Source organism: Haemaphysalis longicornis, unplaced genomic scaffold, assembly GCF_048455015.1.
Source record: "Haemaphysalis longicornis isolate Haplotype H1 unplaced genomic scaffold, Haemaphysalis longicornis Haplotype H1 scaffold_5, whole genome shotgun sequence".
Classification (NCBI taxonomy): Eukaryota; Metazoa; Arthropoda; class Arachnida; order Ixodida; family Ixodidae; genus Haemaphysalis; species Haemaphysalis longicornis.
In genome coordinates, this window is record NW_027526385.1 from 29,794,676 (window position 1) to 29,815,256 (window position 20,581).

The 20,581-nt window shown below is 43.9% G+C and overlaps 1 protein-coding gene across 1 annotated transcript in view; it reads right to left on the minus strand.

The window, feature by feature from the left end:
• Positions 1-1,774: 1,774 nt before the first annotated feature.
• LOC144139621 (cytochrome P450 3A24-like) overlaps positions 1,775-20,581 on the minus strand; it is a 33,778-nt gene continuing 14,971 nt past the window's right edge. The window contains exons 4-14 of the mRNA XM_077671918.1: positions 20,054-20,150; positions 16,797-16,922; positions 16,278-16,527; positions 15,060-15,190; positions 12,135-12,210; positions 10,877-10,952; positions 8,730-8,838; positions 6,445-6,533; positions 5,192-5,332; positions 3,375-3,540; positions 1,775-2,000 (exon numbers count right to left, since the gene is read on the minus strand). Of these exons, the coding sequence (XP_077528044.1) occupies positions 1,917-2,000; positions 3,375-3,540; positions 5,192-5,332; positions 6,445-6,533; positions 8,730-8,838; positions 10,877-10,952; positions 12,135-12,210; positions 15,060-15,190; positions 16,278-16,527; positions 16,797-16,922; positions 20,054-20,150 (1,345 nt within the window). The 3' untranslated portion in view covers positions 1,775-1,916. The remainder of the gene's footprint in view (positions 2,001-3,374; positions 3,541-5,191; positions 5,333-6,444; positions 6,534-8,729; positions 8,839-10,876; positions 10,953-12,134; positions 12,211-15,059; positions 15,191-16,277; positions 16,528-16,796; positions 16,923-20,053; positions 20,151-20,581) is intronic.

Here is a 20,581-nt window from a genome sequence, read left to right on the forward strand (position 1 = left end):
AAAGTGTATCTCCAAAAAATGTTCCTGCACATGGCTTCTTGGCATCTGTACTGTGGGTGGGTGTTTCAAATACGCTGATTGATTGATTGATTGATTGATTGATTGATTGATTGATTGATTGATTGATTGGTTGGTTGGTTGGTTGATTGATTGATTGATATATTGATTGATTGATTGATTGATTGATTGATTGATTGATTGATTGATTGATTGATTGATTGATTGATTGATTGATTGATTGATTGATTGATTGATTGATGTCTGCCGCTACATGCACCAGGCGTAAAACCCGTTGTACAGGTCAGCACTGTGGCTACGCGCTACTCTAAAGGTTTGAGTGTTATTCTGCTATATAAACAGCCGTACATTCTCGGGTATGTGCCGCTTGGACGCTTCGTTTCGCTTTGAGGTTCTCCGAGGATATGGAAAAACTTTTATTTCAGAGCATACCAGCGCGAGACGCTCTGGATGAGAGTGGCTCTCTCTTCACAATAGTCCATATGTTGCCTTCGCCTCCTGGCCCCTGGAAAGCAGCCGTAGCGGATCCTCCAAGGCGGGGCTGGATAGCACCAGCTCCCATCGCCCGTTGGAGAGAGGGTGGCGTTATTAGAAAAGAAAATGGGGATGGCCGGCACTGGTACCGGTGGCTTGTCGTACCGGCTGATGCCGTAAGACACCAAAGCGTGACGCTGAGCCTAACGTTCATTCTTTATGCTAACGTCACACGCATTGCACGCGGAACTCCGCATAACGGTTCCCAACGTTAGACCTCAAAGCATTACGTTAGGCGTAACTTCAGGCCATCGAATACCCGCATCACCCCTCCATCTGCTGACGTCAGCATCTTTTCCATAGCACGCAGTGTTAAAGTAGGCAAGACGCAGGCTGGAGACGAGGCAGTTGGGAACTACGGTCTGATTTGTAGGAATAACAGAGGAGGCTTCTTAGCAGAGTTCCTGGAACGGAATAATCTACGCATCATGAATACCTTCTTCCGCAAGTGGGAGAACCGGGAAGTGGACGTGGAGGAGCCCGAATGGGGACCATAAAAATGAAATACAATTCATACAATGCGATAAACCTGGCGTCATGCAGGCTGTGCAGGGGCTCGGAAGGGTGAGGGTAGTGACCACAGTATGGTAAGATCTCGAATTAGGCTATCTAGATTCCAGGAGGAACCGTAACAAGCTAGTACGAAAGAAGCTGATCACTGCGCTAACAGTAAGACGGAAAGTTGAAGAATTCAGGATCGCGCTGCCAAACCGATATTCAGCTCTAACCGAGGAGCAGAGTTTACGACACAGGAAGCCAGCGACAATCTTGCACGCATGATCACGGCATTTGCAGTAGAAATCGGGGCCACGATGGCTAGACAGGATACTGGTAAACTTTCCCGGGAGACGAAAGATCTAATTAGGAAACGGCTAAGCATGACAGTGTCCACCCCAGCTGACAGACTTAAGAGTGCACCACCGTATTCACGAATTTGTCCTGCATTTTAAAGCGCGGGGATATACCAACTCTTTGCTCACCTATTTGCTGACCTTCCCTGACCCAAAGTTAGTGTTGCAGGGAGCCTACGATGTTTCGTTTTATGGGGTAAGCCTTCCATGTCTTTTCAAACGCAAAAAGTGGCTGCAGGCCTAGTCGTTGTTGCTGTCGTGGGTGACAACGTAAGAGTTTCTCCCGGTTTAAATACAAAGAAAATGTGCATCTCTATGAAAACACTTTGCACCAAAATTTTCTTGTAGGCAAAGAAATTCTCACTACAATATTGTTGCGAATATTTCTTTTATTCCGGATAGCCAACAACCTGTGAAAACCACTCAATTCTTGTTTTGGTGATTACCCCAGAATAAAAGAATCAAAAAAAGGCTATACATGGCAATGAAGAGCTTTGAAAGACCAATGGAGTTTTACTTTTCTCTTTTCTCAAATTTCAACCAGACTCCATTTGGAACAAATGAGGCGATTAACGTAGATCTTGTCTTTATCGGCCCCTGAAAAGAAATCGAACAAAACAATGTTTTGGACTGTTGAGAGCCGGTCCTGCTATCAAAATGGTTTAAGAAAACATTACAAATTTCTGTAAATTTTAACGAAACTTTTATTTTTGTGAGGAATATGACGTGCGGGAAGACCAGGTCTTAATAATCACGTGTATGTGAAAAATCACCACGCCACCTTCAAAAAAGACATCCCCCTCGCGAGGGGCACGATCAAATGCACAGCATTTCCGAGGGGGTGCGCCGGCAAGTCGTATCTCTCGATCGCGGGACCCGTGTCGCCATCTTTTGGAGGCGCGGGACAACTTGTGGCGCTTTCGAAACAAACGAGAAATGAGTGAAGGATATAAGGCGCGTTCGGTGCATCGAAATCTGTGTCGGTTTCGTGGCTCGGTCGGTAGTGCGCCGGGCACCTTGCGCTCCGCCCGCGGCGTCATGGGTTCGAAACCGGGCGCCGGAAACTGGTATTTCCTTTATAGTGTAGTGGCCTGGCTGCGGACTACGACAAGGCGCGCATGCGGACTACGACAAGGCACGCCAACGCCGCGTGACATTGTGAGTTACTAAAATGCTATGCATTTAAAAAAACGTTCTCTCTGACTACATGAGCAACTCGAACGTTGTCATGTCGGCGTAAATTAAGCACGTGAAATACAAAAACAGCCTTGAAGAATTCAGCATGACCAGGTCACATCAGAATATTTTTTTTTCTGATCTGATCTAATTAGTGCTCAATTCGGCTGGTTTTATACTTCACGTCGCTAATTTATGCCGGCAAGCCAACGTTCGTGTTACTCATATCTGTGGGTAATTTTAAACATAAACGTGCATGACGGTAGAATCAAGCGACTCAGGTGTCCGTGAAAACATGAAAGGTTCAGTGCGTGCTGTTGATATATTTTCTCGCTGCTACAATGTGTTGTTTATATTACCACATTTTTTACTGCTTTGCAGACAGAGAAACTATATAAGAAGTGTATTATATTTGCTGACGCAGTATGATAAACGCAAGTGGCTGTTTATGCTAAGCAAAAAATTTGTTCTTCCCGCCAAAAAGCATTCCCTGTCTCGCTGCAGACAGTAGATATGTATACAGCCGTTCATCGTTATTCTGATTGATTGATTGGAGGGTTTAACGTGCCGACGCAACGCAGGCGATGAGGCACACCGTAGTGGAGGGCTCCGGATTTATTTTGACCACCAGGGAATCTTTAACGTGCGCCGAAATCTCGTAAACGCGGGCGTTTTTGCTTTTCGCCTCCATCAGAAAAGCGGCCGCGCGGCCGGGAATCGAACACGCGTCCTCGTGCTCAGCAGCACGACGCCTTAGCCACTGAGCCACCGCTGCGGCTTCATCGTTATTCTCACCTTGTGACGGTCTTCGTCTACAGACACCCTATAAGTAGCCATTACTGTAGCCAGTGTGAGCTTCATCTGAAGTGTGGCGAAGTTACGGCCCAAGCATTCCCTGGGACCCTTACCAAAAGGCTGAAACCCAACCGGGTTTATAGTAGACTTGTTTTGGGGACTGAACCTGTGGGCAGAACAATAGAAACACCCACAGTTTCCGTTATTAGAACAAAGTTATACAACTCGTTCACTGCTCAACAAAAAAATACGTATATGCTAGAGCAAGATGAACTTGTTTGTATCCGGAACCACAGCAGGGTGGTTGCCAATGCGCATATTCACGATAATGTATACCAGTGTTGTAATCTTTCCTCTTTCGAAGTGGAGAAACACTACCGTGGTAAGCCAACGAGTCCGCATATCAGGAAGATTTTGGTCGGCATAAATATGGATGAAAAAAGTTAGGGGTCAGCACGGGTCACGCGTATATTCAGCGCCCTTTTCCCCAAACTCTTAAGGAAATTAGTTTTTTGTGCTATTAATAAACCAAAACCATTTACGCGCTCTTTCAGCGAGCTTCAGCTGTGTGACGAGAGAACTGCTGCACAGTAGCGGAGGCGTGTTTCCAACAACGCGCCGGCGCGGTCCGGGCGTTGCAGGATGCGACCCCACATACCCCACCGTGCCTTCGGTGCTCCTACACCTCTGGTCATTACCGCCTGCCCTGCGCCTTCGTAAAAGCTCCGTTGGCTATTATCAGTGCTACTCCCCACAGGACACCGCAAGAGCACACTTTGCCCTGCGTCCACGTTTCATGATGGCCCCGCTAAGTCACCAGGGGTGCGGACTTTTGCTGTAACGCGTACTGCGCGTACGTGTAAGGGTTTACCGATTTTTTATTTTCCAATATCGGCAACTTGTTGTTCTCTTCTCCCTCTTTGCTCCCTTTTTATGATTTTATTTAAAAAACACCAGGTTTTTGCAGTGGGAACGCAACACTTGGAAGGAGCGGAAGGCGGCAGGGAAATGCCATCCATAACTAAGCACGGAAAATGTTTTAACGGCGGCGCGCTTAACGCGTTCGTTGACTGTGTGTATCCCATGCCACGCGGGGTTCATTTAAGAGGTCATGCTACACTCACTGTGTCAGGCCGTCACTAACGCTGAAAAGTGAATTCCTATACGCCTATACCCACCAATGAAGTGAACTAAATTATGATTCCTTTCTTTCCTCTACCCGGACATCCCTATTGTTGACGTATGTTTCAGTGACACATGGAAAGCCCAGCTTGAATTTTCTCTTCACGTGTTGAGTGCACTGTTACTGGTGAAACGTATTAATACGGGCTTGTTGGTACATACTGATGTAAAAAACAGCGCGGGAACCAGGCAAGAAAGTGTGACAATACTGGGTGGTTGTCTTTTCCCACCCAGCCTTGTCGCCCTTTCCTTTCTTATTCCAGCCCTGTCTTTGTAACATCAGTGGTACAGGTAAACCGATCAACCTGTTTTGTGCTCGATTTCATTCAAATTGAAAATCTACCTAGCCCAGCTTTGTAACGTCTTTAGGGGCATACACGTGCCACGGCCATGGAGGCAAGTTGACGCGGAAGGGGCTAGACATAAATAAAGCCCAAAGCCCACTTAGCACAAGATTTGATCATCAAGATTGCAATAGCAAAACATTAAGGCTCGCGTCCTCATCGTGTTTTTACGCTTGTAGGTTAACCCCAAATAAACATCCAGAAGCAGTTGTGAAGTGATGCCGTGAAGTATATATATATGTACAAAATGTTTGGTGGAAATAAATTCCCACCAGTACGACGATATCGTACCTTTCGGGGTCGAATTTCTCCGGTTCGTCCCACATTTCAGGATTGTGGTGGAGGCTGCTCACCGCCACCATGACGCTCAGTCCCTTGGGTATCTTGATGCCCTTGAATTCGTAGTCTTTTTCTGCTCGCCGGGTCACAAAACTGCGGGAATTATTAAACAATCTGAACACGCACAATTTCATTCACTCCGAATAGCCTCAGATCCCGTTAGAAGGGTTCGCAGTCTTGCATTACAGTCGCTAACTTCATAAGTGTTTTATTTCATCCAGCGTAAATAATAAAAATACTAGAAGTTCTACAATGACCTGCCCTGCTCTAGTAACTTTTTCTACACCTCCTTATTGAGATTATTATTCCCCATAAATTTTTATTTTCCACCCGGGAAGATTCGATGCAATTAAGCAAGCAAAGTAGCGGGGGGGACGCACCTTGAACTAGCTGCTGTTTGAGAATCCCAAAAAGCAGAAGAATGTAAGACCGAACTTTTCTTGAGATGGCTTTGGAGACCAATGCAATGTCTGAGTACTGAAAGCGTTTTACACCCGATGCTTTCGCTTTGGGAGAAGACATCAAAGCGACTCTCGAAGATTCGCTGCCACATATACTGAAGAGCGTCACTACTTCTCAACCAAAGGGTCCTGCTCAGCAAGAAAATGGGCTTTAATGCATACAATGCACGTCCTGGAAAACGTCGACAATGCTTGCGTGTAGCAGACACACCAGTAAAACAAAGCAGGAAGCCATTCCTTCATTACCCCACAGGCGATATCGCACAGTGAAAGTTCCACACGGAACTCAACACCTCTATTCCAAACTCTCGGGCACTGTGCATTGCAAAGTTTACCTTCGGAAAAGATATGAATATTTGCGAGGCAATTGCGACAACTACCATAGTCGTCATTTCAAAATTTATCAAGAGAAAAACAGATTGTGGCATCTTGTTCCAAGTCGCAAACCACTTGGTGTGGCTGGTCAAGGCGGTATCGTGAATAAATTCCAGCCACTTCGTTTATTTTGTTGCATGTATGATGTGCTTTTTATATATAAAGATAGGCAATGCTTCATAAATGAATACCCCGCTTTATTCGAGCATATTTTTCTCCCCTTGCCGACTTTGCACAAGCTTTGCCCGTTAGTTTCATAGCCAAAGGAGGCAGATATAGAGATTTAAGCATTTTTAGTTGTAGCATTCGTCGTGCCACCCGCTTTTACTTTGTCGTCTTCCCGAGCTAAAATATTCCAAGAAAACTTACCCCACCACTGCCGTGTACAGCCTCATTGACTCATTCAAGACCATGTCGAGGTACGTCATTTCAAGCACGTTCTTCTGCATAAATGCGCCCTATAAAAAAATTCCCGATTATTTTGCGCAAAAATGCGGCCTTATTTTCGTCTAATCATGGGAAAAATCAGTTCATGATGGGTACTTCTTTTTTACGACATCATGAGGTTGCTTCCATGTTCAGTCTGCTATCTCCTTGCACAGGTTGATTGGAGTGTTCTGTTAAATACCATTTTTCCCGTTTAGTTCATTCGTGTTCAGCCAAGGAACCGCTCATTACACCTGTCAGCGTTCACAGCAAGTGGATTTGAAAAGCTTATTAAATTTACATTATTGGTAGTACCTCAAACAACACATTGTGCAATTTGTGTCACGCTTACGTCTGCTGCAGAAGCTCTAAAATTGTTTTTTTTTCGTGCTTTATATAAATCCCAACAGCTTATGACGCTACATCTCCCAATGACTTAAGAACATATTAAAATCTAATCGTAGAGACTGTTATAACACGTAGTATAGAAATATAAAACAATATCAAAGCAATTACCCAGTATGTTGGTATTCTTTGATTTCTTTTGTTCTTTTTGTACAAAAACACAAATACTGGACCCAGCTGGAACGTCGTAAAAAAGTTGCTTTTCATGGTGACTAATATGTCATTCAGCTGCCAAGCACTCTGCTTATCTCTCTCTCTCTCTCTCTCTCTCTCTCTCTCTCTCTCTCTATATATATATATATATATATATATATATATATATATATATATATATATATATATATATATATATATATATATATATAAATCTAGAGAAAGATAAACTCACAAAGCGCGCAGAAAAAGTATAAGTAAAGAGTCGGATACACAGCAAGAACAATAACAAACAATGTTTACTTACGTAGCGGCAACGGGACTTGCCTTCATCAGAGTAAAGTTACATGATTTTGCTGTCGCAAACATTTTGAACACATTTCTTATATAGGTTTGCATAAAACTGTGAGAAGGAGCGGAAAATGTTTCGGAAAAGGAGAGTGGGCATACAGTCAGGCTACGCCTATGTTACAACATCAACAAACAAACAAAAAAAGGGGGGAGCGAGAGAGAGAAAAAGGGGTCGTGTTAACAATGCAGCGTTCAAGGTTGCACCATGACGAGTCAACGTATGCCGCGCGGGCTGCAAGTTCAGACAATGGGGGAAACTGGACAACCTCGGCTTGAAAAGAAAGGGAAGAGTATACAGTGGCTGGGGAGACTGGTTCGGGGGAAGCGAAGATGGGTGTGCCCCCCCGCGGATGAAGAGAATAGATAGCGGGCACAAAAGAGCATTTCACAGAAGCTAGCAATTGAACAGGAAATAGGTAGGGTCACAAATGGTTAAACATGAATAGATCATCAGAAAGAGTTAAACATTCTTAAGTGGTGGTGGGAACGAGGCCTCCTTCCCCAGGACTAATGGCATTGTTGAGCCGCATTAGGCTAATAAATCTGCTGTATTAGGAGAGTTTCTGCGAATTCTGATAGCAAACTCGAGGGTAGGAATTGTTAGGGGTAGGCATTGTTAACACGACCCCTTTTCTCTCTCTCGCTCCCCCCCCCCCTTTTTTTTGTTTGTTTGTTGATGTTGTAACATAGGCGTAGCCTGACTGTATGCCCACTCTCCTTTTCCGAAACATTTTCCGCTCCTTCTCACAGTTTTATGCAAACCTATATAAGAAATGTGTCCAAAATGTTTGCGACAGCAAAATCATGTAACTTTACTCTGATGAAGGCAAGTCCCGTTACCGCTACGTAAGTAAACATTGTTTGTTATTGTTCTTGCTGTGTATCCGACTCTTTACTTATACTATATATATATATGTATATATATATATATATATATATATATATATATATATATATATATATATATATATATATATATATATATATATATATATATATATATATATATATATATATATATATATATATCAATTGTTTTCCTATATAACCCACGTCGAGTCCAATACTGGTTTCTTAATTTCTACACACCAGTAAAACAGAGAGCGTTGTCCCCGTATCAATTCAGCTATTATGAAAGTTTTATACCGGCATCAATATATTTCACGTTATCATTCATCAAGTCGTGACAGAAGCAAGTTCTTTTAATCCTCAGGAAAAGTTCCTTCGCAACCACCTCTGAGGTAAAGCAGAAGGCAAGTACTATAACTAAAACATGTATGACTCTCACTACTCTGCAACAAGCGCGTCTGGCAACTCACATCTCTCTTCAGAACACCTAGTATTTCCTCTTCGAGCCTCTCCTGGACCTCGGGATGCGTGGCCACCAAGTACAAAGCGAGGGCAATTGTGCTTGGAGTAACTTCCACTCTGCACAAAACAGTTGTCACTTACGCAATTTATAAATGCGAGCATGGAAATCCGCGATGTGCTTCTGCACCGACTGACAGAACAAGACAAAGATAGGGGCAAATACTTGAAACCCTTAACACCAATTCAAGGACAGTGCCACGAGTCCTATCCACGTATTTCCCTATAAAAATTGGCCATAAAGCTCCGGATCACTACAAATCGGAATCACCATCACACATGCACACCCCCAAGTTCAGCGCAACGCTTTAGCTAGCGTCGCCTTTTTTTATTACACGTGCGCGTGGTTATGGACCATGCGCTGCTAATAAGTAGCTTTGAATTGGTTTGTTTGTTTGTTTGTTTTTTTGCACTAGAGGACATGGAGAACATTTGTCTTTTTACCCATACCTGAGCCTACGTATCTGTCGAGCATCATGTGGGCCCATGCAGTGTGAACACAACCAAATCTGTATACTGTATGCGTGCCTGCGGCCAGTATGTTTACGGTATAATAGGACTGCAAACTAATCCTGCAATGGCCTCTATTATGGTGGTTCAGGACTTCAGTTTTAGTGAATCAGACAAACCGCAATTTTAAATCACAAGTGGATCCTACAAACCCCCATCCTGCTCCTGAACAGGCAGTGGCGTGTTACCCCGCTCTGCTGCCTACACCTAACCAGCGTCTCCCTTGGGGATCCAGCTAGCGCTCCGTTCTCCTCCTACCTCACCTGCAAAACGAATCATTCCGCTCCACTCTGTTGGAGCGGAGTGGTAAACCACTGTTTGTTGGGAGATGCTTGATCGTAATCCTACTTAACTTTTTTTCTCTGCTTAACGAGGCCATGAAGAAAGTATGCAAGTTTGGTTGAACAAAAAGACTGGATTTTCATGAAACCAATGATACCAATTTCATGTCAATTTTCAAATAAATAATGGGAATATTAAGGAAATTCTGCGAGCCAATGACTGAACCCCAGCGACGATCCGGCTATTTTTTATGACGTCACGGAATATTGTTTGTGCGATTTACAGGCGCTTACCTGTTCCTCCGCCAAGAAATATGAGGGGTAGATTGTGGGGCATGTAATTTCCTTTTACTGTAGTCATTGAATACTAACGTGGGGTTAACACACTGATAACGGAGTTCTTAGTGCTGGCCTATATTACGTCACTGCTTCCCGTATTAGGTCACTGCAGCGCGAAATTTGAAAGTTTTTATATACTTCTTGCGTTTTTTTAGTTAAAAAACCCCTTTCGCTGGTACAATTGAGCGGAGTAAGTTTAAAAAAGGCTAGTTCTTTTCCGATTAAGCAAATCTGTTGTACTTTGTCTTCATGGGGTATTTAAACCTGTGAACCAGGCCATACTCCGGTGAGTCAGGAACGGGGCACGATGAAGACTGTTTCCGGTGACAGGCTTACCTGCACTGACGTCGTTTCATCCAAGCATACGTAATGATAAAACGTCAATATCACTAGTCAGCCGGGCCAGCTTTCTATCTTGCCCTTCGACGACGTAGTTTAGCAAATTTAAGACATTGAGATTACAGTCTTCTTACATTCAAACGTACATATTATTAATTTTCAATTACCCACAAAAGCACGGCGAATACAGCGGCACTGCAAAAAAATACACTAGGCAACGAACAGGCTGTAGGTTCCGACATCAGGCTGTGTTACTTTCGTCATGCACGGCGAAAAGGAACAGGACACAAAAGAAAGGATCGCGGTCACACCGTGTTTCTTCTTTCAGTCCTGTTCCTGAGAGCTGTGCATAAATAATGTAAAGATACCAAGCTAGCCAGCAGTCAACGCTCATCAATTTATTTCTTTTCTTGTTGAGTATTGTATCATTTTCACGTGATGTGTCAGTAGATTAACATGAGCCGCATCGCCTTACCGTAAGCTATCTTTTAACGTACAGTGCCAAGTTAATTAAAAGCTCCTGGAACAGGTACGAGTACGCGTCATGTGACGGTATTTACCTGACTTCAAAGGGGTTTAGGCTGACCCCTGCTTAACCATCTAGCAGCGTGAAATCAGTGATACGTTACCCTGCAAGTAGGTAGAGCGCAGAATTGGCAGTCACTTCATCCTCGGTGAGGGCCAGCTTCCTCTTGCCATCAAATGCTGCGGTGAAAAATCGTTCACCGTTTAGCAGACATTTTGCCATTTCCGGTATAGTTCGACTTGTTCATCCTTACTTTTGAAATAATTTTACGCTTCTTCAATTAAGAGAGACCTCTGGTGTTTTAGCTGCATCATTACTTCAACGTGAACTAAGCAAGCTGCCAAAATTACAGTTTTTGATTTGTAAGACAGCCGGACACTGTCCCTTGGAAACTACAGGCTATAATTAATGTTTGACGTATTTATTCTGTTAGAATTTAGTCACTAATTTGAAAAGGCTCAGCTAGTTAAAGGGGAGTCAAAATGTAGAATCACAGTGCTCTGTCCTACTTTGTCTTTATCGGTTTCGGCGGGCTACCTTCATGTCCTCTTCTTTACAACTTCCGTATTCAATTAGCTTCTGCGCTTGCCGTGATATGCACAAGGAAAAGTACTATTATCTCACAATTATTTGTCCTAAATGGTCTCGCTGTATTTATTGTCGCAATTATCAACTTTCCAGTAAGTACCTGCTTCCCGAATGCAAGGAAATAAAGATTGCTAATCTTTTTCGCTTTAAAAGTCACATTTCTTTCACACTTCCTGGCGTACTATGTTCTACTACCTGTGTAACAAAAATACAAAAATGTCTCTCAAGTAGTTCTGTATCGTTGGTAACTAGTACGATACTACAGATTTAGGGGGAACTTTTTAAATATCAATACTTCCTGACATGAACTCCTGAATCAAAGCGAAAACCGTCCACGAATCAATAACGTCGTGTCCAAGGTATACAGCGCAAAAATACAGCCTGCGGGGAAAACACCGATGGTTAAGATGGCTCTTCCGCCGTGTTTGTTTCAGACGTAGTATTACGGCCTTTCTTAGCAGCTCACTTTTAGCAGAGATCCTCCGGTATAACAAACAATGCAAATTTTTGTCTGCCGCCACGCATTTCCTCTGTGACGATGGCATAAAGAACATAAACCACACTGGGGCTTGAAAGTACCCAGCAGCGAGGAGTACATGTATTATAGCAATATTGTAAGCATTCTGCTGACGTGATAAAGAAATACATTTCATTTCGGTATTCTTAACTGCATCAACTGCAACTTCTTCATTTTCAAAGCTGAAACAGTTCCTCGACACTCCTTTAACAGTAACGCAAAAAACATCGAGCCCCTTGCACCTTAGCACACTTACCGTCGCCTTCATTGAGAAACAGTGTCCCCGTTGTTTCTTTGTTTAGCAGAAGCTGCAGCACGTCCACTCTCCCTTTCTGAAAAAATAAATTCTCTGTGGTACCTTTCGGGCATTTCTTTTAAAACAGCCCCGGATACATTAGGGCACGCGACCTAAAGGCGAATCTACGTCCCCGGGCAAATGAAGCGTGTCCGTGAAAATATGAAACATAGTACAGCAAATGGAAATTTCTGGTTCGTGGACATCAAACAACCTAGTGGTTCCGGTGTGCTAAGGAAGCGTTACGATTCTCCTTCAGAGTCCTAACTTACCCGTTCCATAAGTTCACGTGCACGGGAAACAGTCGAGAAATTTCTACATTATGTTACCAGAAAACAAGAAAAATCTTAAATGGAACTTACGACTGCTTATGATCACTGAAGGTGGAAATTTGGTGATAGTTGTCAACAACTTCTTCACTGCTACGTCGTATTTGCGCCTCCGCTCATTTTCATTTGTACGTCTTTTGGCGCGAGTCACTTCGACAGTCTTCTTTACCACTCACCGTGCTCAAGTCTCTTCACCTTCATTTCATCGTCTCTTGGTGAGAAACCATTCAACGAGCCGAATTACACACGCCACAGCTCTCCAGAATGAATTCTGTGCAGCTGGAGTGCACCTGTCGTACACATGTTCGATAAGTTCCTCCCCTACCCTACAGTGTTTGCAGTTTCCTTCACGTTACGATGTCACCTGCTTTGTTACATGCCTGCAATTAAGATGATAAGCTAAGCAAACTATCGTCCCCACCTTGCAAAAAACAAATTACCATCTTTTCCTTACGAGAGTTGAGAAAAGCGCGAAAGCTAAAAGTGCGTGCAACCTTCGCTGAAAGTGCATCCGATTGATCGTCAAATCTTCAAGTACCCGAATCGCCGGCGAGGAACGAGCCCGTGAGACGATTTTTTTCGGCAGTTAGTAAACCCATGTACGAACGATCATAACGTATTCGGATACATTTCTCATGATATAAAAGTGCACTATTTTATTCCTTCTGCATGATATACGCGTGTATTATTTTATCAATGAAACCGTTCCTTTTTGGCGATTTTCAAGTAAACGTTTTTACGCAATAGAAGCCGTGTATCCGAGCTTTTCGGCCGACCAACCGGTCTGTAGGGAAATGAATTAGTTTTTTTTTTTTGACAAAACGCCATCGCTTCCGTTATAAAAGCTTTCAATTTATTATTTACAACGTTGCATTTCCACTTTGTTGCAATTCAAGCAACACGGTAACAACCTAAAAGTAAGACCTTGTTGACAACTTTGGGAGATTCACGTCATTGCTTATTGTGCGCCGTTTTGTGGTGGCTCGTTGCTTTAGCGTCGTGTTGACGAGGAGTGCTTCGCTGCGAGTTCTGTCGACCCTACGGTGACCGTTGCACATCTTTTAGGGCCCCGTAACAAGTGCCCCACAAGATGGAATGCCGGCAACCGGACACGGGGTTTAGCAAGCACGCTGCTTGTTGCGCACGTTTGTGGGGACGCAATACTGAAAACAATATTTTCTTGTATTTACACTACTGCCATAAAATATGGCTGTTGCTGCAGCCCCAACAACTTCTTGTACTCAATTTCAGCAACCTAAATACACTCAACTACACCGACCTCAAGACACACATCAGAAAAAAGCTTCGTAACACCTGGCAATCACACTGGAGTTAACAGACAACAAACTACACGTAATAAAACCACAATAAGGACGCTACACAACTGACTTACACAACAGACATACTGAAGTCGCTCTGGATAGACTACGGATAGGCCACACACATGTAACGCTTGCCCACCTGCTCACTGGATCTTCAAGACCCCTGTGTAGCAGGTGTGGGGAGGGCTTATCTGTAGTCCACATACTAGTCACACGCAAGGCACTTGGCACAACACGACACAAACATTTTCCGGAACTCTACAGACGACACATTCCACTACATCCACCATACTTTTTAGCCGACGAACCAATTGTTTCTATATATAAATTACCGATATAGCAGATATAAAATTACCGCAGCTCTTGCCATATCACACACGATCACGCTGGTCCTATTCACTATCCATCTTCATTAACTTTTGCTTTGTCTCACCTTTATTTTGCTCACAGGTTTTAGTATTCACGGTTACATCACTCATCAAATAACTCATTCTTTGGCCTCTTTGCCGTTGTTGGCCTTGTGCCATTGAATATCAACAATCATCATCATCTAAACATGCTCGAACATTTTTCATTTTAGTGCGGAATGATGTTACTATGCATCACGTTTACTTCATTTTGGCTCGTAATAGTACGTTGCTCAGTGGCGCTTGCAATCACCTTCTAGAGTTACGTGAAAGCCCTGCTAAGCAAACCACCGAGTTAGAGAGTTTATGTACGCGGTAATAAATTTAGCTGAGTAGGTTAGGCTGCGAACAATGATCGATAGGAAATTCGACCAACGTTTGATCACACGTCTGGAGGGTGAATCCCGCAGCAGTTATTTTTGTAAGCGTTTTTTCGGTACTGCTTTGTTGTGCCCCGGACGTTTAGGGCTAAAAAGACACTTAGTATGCGCATACAAAGTCTACTATAAATACACGTATAAACAAACAAATGTTGTATTAGACTAAAGTAGCTTTTAAAATTACGTTTAAGTTTACCTCTTGGACTGTCATATGCAGATTGTGCTCAAGCTGACAAATGTATCCTCGAATTCTCACCTCCGCCGCGAGTTGCTGTGCAATATCTAGCCTATGAATCTACCTAAGCCAGGAAAGCAATTTAAAAGGGACAGGCGTCGTGCTTTACAGATTTTCGGAAACAGTGCGCACTTTTCTCGAACCGGATTTCCCTCTGTGCGCCAATACGTATTCTGCGCGTGGCCTCGCTCTCAACAGGTTTGTCGGGCTCACCAACTGCTCCGCCCTGCGCTGGTTTATGACAGGTTGAAGAAGCTTGGTGATTATGCCGATGTAGGGCAGCACGATCCGTGAGCTGAGCCACGACGCGAATATCCAGAATGGCCGTGTTTCAGGGAAGCAATCTGTGAAAAAAACACACGCGTGATTAATATATTTTAATTTCGAAAAATAATATCAAGCTTTTGGCATATGAAGACAGAGCATACAAAGCATATGAAGCATATGAAGAAGACATGAAGACAAAATACACATTTGTATCCTTCAAAAAAGGCTTCTATGTTTCTGTAACCATGGTACCGATTTTTGCATTATAAATGGGCAGATGACATGTAGAAGTTTGCCCAAAAGGACTAAATACCTTAAGGCAATTCACCTGAACACCAGCCTTAAAGCATAGTAGCAAACACCATTCATTACGTGGCGTTGCACCTAAGTAGCTCTTGTAAACATGCGATGATATCACCTGTACATTGGAGGCCGCTGGTTGATCTAAGAAGGGCTTTGAAGCAATTACCCTCACTTAAGCTCCTTCCGAACCAGAGTTGAATCGCATAATTCGAGCTCGAAGGGGCACGAAAATTTGTTAGAATTAAAATAGGTTCAGAATAACGATAGCTGTTTAATACACAAAACTTTGACGGCACCAATGCGTCACTTGGAATAAACCGGAAGTTCTAATTACGCGAGTTCGAATTGATGAGATTCGACCGTACTACGCTTTTCCTACACTAGGGTTCTTCCCTCCCCACTCGTGCGCCTTACCATCCTTTCAGATTTCCGTTCCACCCACCAAAGAGCCTCATCTGAATCTCCCCTACTAGCACGCTGCCTAACCTTGGATGCCCGCCGGGCAAGAAAAGGAGAATATTGGTTGATCTGAAGACGACTGTCTGGCGAAGCTCACTATCATTTTCGAACAAAAACACCTCATTGAAGTGGGTAATTCATAAAGAACTAGCTGTCAGCCTACTCCTCAATAACACCGTTCCGCTTCTCTAATATGGACAAGAAACGTAAAGCATTCCCTCAAAAGGGCACTGCCCTGTCTTCCGCTCCAAAATCCCCTGAGAAGCTAATTGCGAAAGAATGCTATCTCAACTGTTCTACCTACCTGGAGACGACACTGGCCACTGAACATAATGGCCACGAAAGATTCTAACGAGCGCATCTGTCTCGCTAAGAGCTTTAATGTAAAATGCTTGCACTCACTGGCGAGGAAGGTGACTCCGGTCAGCGGTACTGTCTCCAGAAGCTTGACGGCACCAGTGGCCAGCCCTTCGAAAGGTCCCCCAGGCGGGCTCCTCTGCACGTCAAGGTCCGCACCGTAGCCTGCCTTCAACATGGTGTCCAGAGTTGCCAACCTGAAGAGCAGCGTCGCTTCCACGCTCTGACCGCCAGCAGTCTTTTTCTCCAGCATTTCCATCAGAGTGTCAATACAGTCTTTCATGATGACAGAGATCTGTTGACGTGGTACGGTACGATCAGGTTCACAAACTGTATTCTTTACGCTCTACGTTTAACCGCTCCTTATGCTGTGTACTATTTTCGCTTAACCACATTCAGATGCTTTTGCGCTGCCATTTAGCCGGCACTTTGATTTACTTCATTTCATAAAACAGCATTAAGAAAAGCTTTGTTTTATAAGTGGCCTTGCAATATAAGTACTTTATGATTTGTGTTTTTTAGACCTGCATTTTGTTAGCGAAAACAGTGACTGCAATCGTTTACCTTTGACAACTTGGTGGTGGTGAAGGCCGGGCTCAACACAGCGCGCATCTCCCGCCAACGATTCACGGGAGCATTGACGACAAGCTTGTGCCGGACTTCTGGCATATCTTCAACGTCGAATACGACCTAATATGGGGGCAAGTTGCGAGTGAATAAAACTGATCATACCGCTCCTTGTGAAAGCAGCGTGTTTAAAGGGACACTGCAACACTTCCGATAAACACTTTCAGTCTTTCCTTCGCGTCTGGAAGCACATCGAGAGCAATAGTTATCGACGTCACGGAGCAGCAATGCGTGGGTTGCTCGTCGCAACAGATACGCCTTACTTTTCTGCTCTGCATTTGTGGCTAATTTTTTTTTAAATGACTATCAAATGCGCTCATTGCTGATACTGAAGGAATACCGGCCAATAGCCGCTACCCCGCTGGACTGACGTAATTCCAGTGGTCGAAAAACGCCATGACCGGGAAAGTGAGAAATTTTTTCGGCCAAGTTTCTATGTTATTTTATTGCAATCGAGCAGTAGTTATTCACTGAGGTATTTTGCGACCCCCTCATCTACGTAGCAGATGTGTTACTTTACTACGTTCTGTAAGCATTTGTTATTTCGAAAGAAATCAAAAAAAGTTTTGCAACGTCCTTTTACGTAAAACTTTATTTCTCTTCCTTTATTTCAGCACTCTTTTTTCCCTATGGGTCGAACATTCCTAAAGTGCCACCAAAGATGGAGTAAGTGCGAGTAAGTACGAGATCACATAGTACATTTCTGTTCAAGCGGAAAATTCGCCAATATGTGCGCAGAGCATTACTACGTAATTCTATGTTGTCGCGTAGATTCGCATTGGGCTGCGCTGTATTCGGACCGAAAAACAAGGTTTGTGCTGACTTTTTTATGTTATGCATAAAACACCACGGCTCGAAAATAACGTGACTAGGTGGGATGTCTTAATGTTTGCAAATTCACGGAGTACAGAATTTGTCAGAAAACTTTCCAGATTATCCGTTTGCCCCACTTTATTCCGGCTCTTTGTTCTCCTGAGCAAACATAAAACACAATGTGCTTCATTAACAAGCCAATAAAAATGTAACCTAAACCTTTACTGCTTACAAAATCCCGCCGTCCCCCGGATTTTCTGGGGCCCTCTCAAAGCTGCGCTGTGAAACCCTGCATCACACATAAAGCAGATCTCTTGTGTGGAAACGCTGGTTTTGCAACGAAGAAAGAAAGCGAATCGTTGCTACTCATGCCAAATTATGAATCATTGAATGTAATCATGGCGTTTACCAAAAGGAAAGAAGCCTTCAGTGGTAATAGGAGCCTGGCCCAGCAGTCAGTCCGCAGCGCTTGCGATAAGCAATGAAAGAGTTTATAGGTTTCTTAGCTGACAGTGTGAAGAAGCGTGCGGGCCGTACCCGTGAAGCCAAAACCGTCTAGGTTTTCCCAGTATAATGACGGTCGAGGCACCTAAAGGTATGAAGCCGTGACCCAAAATGGACCAAAAAAGTCCAATCGGCTTCCGTCTAATTGTTTTCTTGCGAATTTTTCAGTATATTTTTTTGCGCCGCCTCTCTTCTTTAAAGGAGCCATAAAGAGAAAACACAAGTTTGGTTCATTCGAAAGATTGCCTCGTTAGAACCATAACGACACCACTTATAACGCAAACTTCGCTCAAATAAGCTACATAATTAGGAAAAAAGGAAATGACCATGCGACCCACCAGCTCATTTTCCGCAACAGAACCTGTGATGTCACTTGGGATTGCTCTGCGATTGGCGGAGGCCGGCAAAAGCAAACGCATGTTAGGCAGGGCTTACAGTTTGCATAGCGAGCTAAATGCCCGTGAAACATACTGCACATTCTTTTTATGACAAAGAACGGTGGAGTAAACGGTTGAAGTTCCGAACGAACACGCAAGCGTGTACGCCAATGCGTACGAAACAACCGCCTGGCCGAGCTCGACATCTCGCCGTCGCGCAGACGAATTTTCGGGTTCGAGTCGCTCTGACCTTGGGGGAAAAAATGCCGTAAACACCGCGCGTTCACGCTCGTATCTTTCTGGTCAAAGCAGAGAGCTCGCGCGAACGGCTTTCCATACACGACACCGGCCAACTGGCATAAGCGATACTGCTACTGAAATTGAACTATTATTAACCGTAATAAAAATACGGCACATACGTACCAGTCTGTATTCGTCCGTCGCGACGGGGCTGACGAGGCAGCGGTGCCGACGGCTGGGCGTTCGTCTGTTGTGGCTATCGCGGAATGGTCGCTTTCCCGTCCACCGCGTATCCCACAACTCTTGCCGCTCGTGCACTTAGAAGCATTGAGCGTTTTTGTGGTGTGAGGTTGTTAAATGCAAGCCCGAGCTCCTCGGCGAGAGTTTTGTTCTCCGGATCAGGCGATTCTATGACTAGGGCTGCGGGTGCACTAGGTTTTACTAGTATTTTTAAAATGGCCGCCGTCTCGATCGACTCCCGCGTGTGGGTGCTATATGGAGTCGACATACTAAGTATCTGTTTCATGGACCGGCTCTATGACGCCACTGTACACGTCACGGAATGTTCAATTTTAGCGGGAGATTTAAAATTTTGGCTTAAATTGCCTTATTTCTCAGTGAATAAAGCATCATTTGCTTCCGGGAAAGCGCTTGGGGTACTATGAAACACCTAATCTTTCGAATAAAACAAACTTTTGTTTTCTCTTCACGGCTCCTTTAAAGGTGTCTTCAGCACACGTTGCAAAATCGTTTGTGTCATATGAAACCGGGTGAATACAAAGTACATTAAGCTGAGCCTTCCGAGATCCTAAGACTCGTGCTATGTCTAGGCATGTTAAAATTGTTCAGCTAAAAAGAAGCGCTAAGCATAGCTGACGTAAAACTTGATGTGATTGATAGTGGGGTTTAACGCGCCGACGCAACGCATGTGATGAGGCGCGCTGTAGTGCAGGGCTCCGGATTAATTTTGACCACCTGGGGATCTTTAACGTGCCCCGAAATCTTGTACACACGGGTGTTTTTGCCTTTCGCCTCCATCAGAAAACCTGACATAAAACTTTAGTGCAAAACCAAGAGTAGCAGCGCTATGTCTTTGAAAACACATGTTGCGTTGGTTTACCGAATGCAGGAGGGTCCCTCGTTTACGGAATGCAGGAGGGTCCCTCGTAACCTGTGCTTTGCATCTAAACTCAGAAACCCACGGAGTCATCTCTTCCAATTTTCGTGGATAGCCTCTGATATGAGTGAGCTACCGCTCACCCCTCTTGAAGCAAAGTTGTGGAAGTCTTCAATCTGCACCTTCTTCACCATTTCCAGGTCATTGACGAGCAAAAAAGGCACTGCGCCGTTGTAGAAACTGCGGCAAGGAAAACGAAGTTGCTTTGTAGTAGCATATATCTAGAACTTTCTGATTGTTCATGTATAATTAGATTTTACTCAGTGAAAATCACGCGTGAGAAAACAATTGTACCCATAAACAGTGGTAGTACACAAAGTAAAAAGAAAACTCGTTCCTAAATTTACAGCGCAATCAAACAAACGAACAAAAAATAACGAGAGGGACAGCAAGATACAAGGCGTGGCCAGTGTCTGGGTCTGCCTCTTGTACTTGTTTTTTTGCTTGTTTGTTTCTATGTTTCTTTGTTTGCCTGCTTGCTTGCGCTGTGAATTGAAGAATATGTAACCCCGACTCGCCCAAGCTTCAACGTCGACAAAAAGAAAATTTATCCAACATTGTGGGTTATTTCATGCGTAGTTGCAAATTAGCCCTAACTTGAAATATAAATT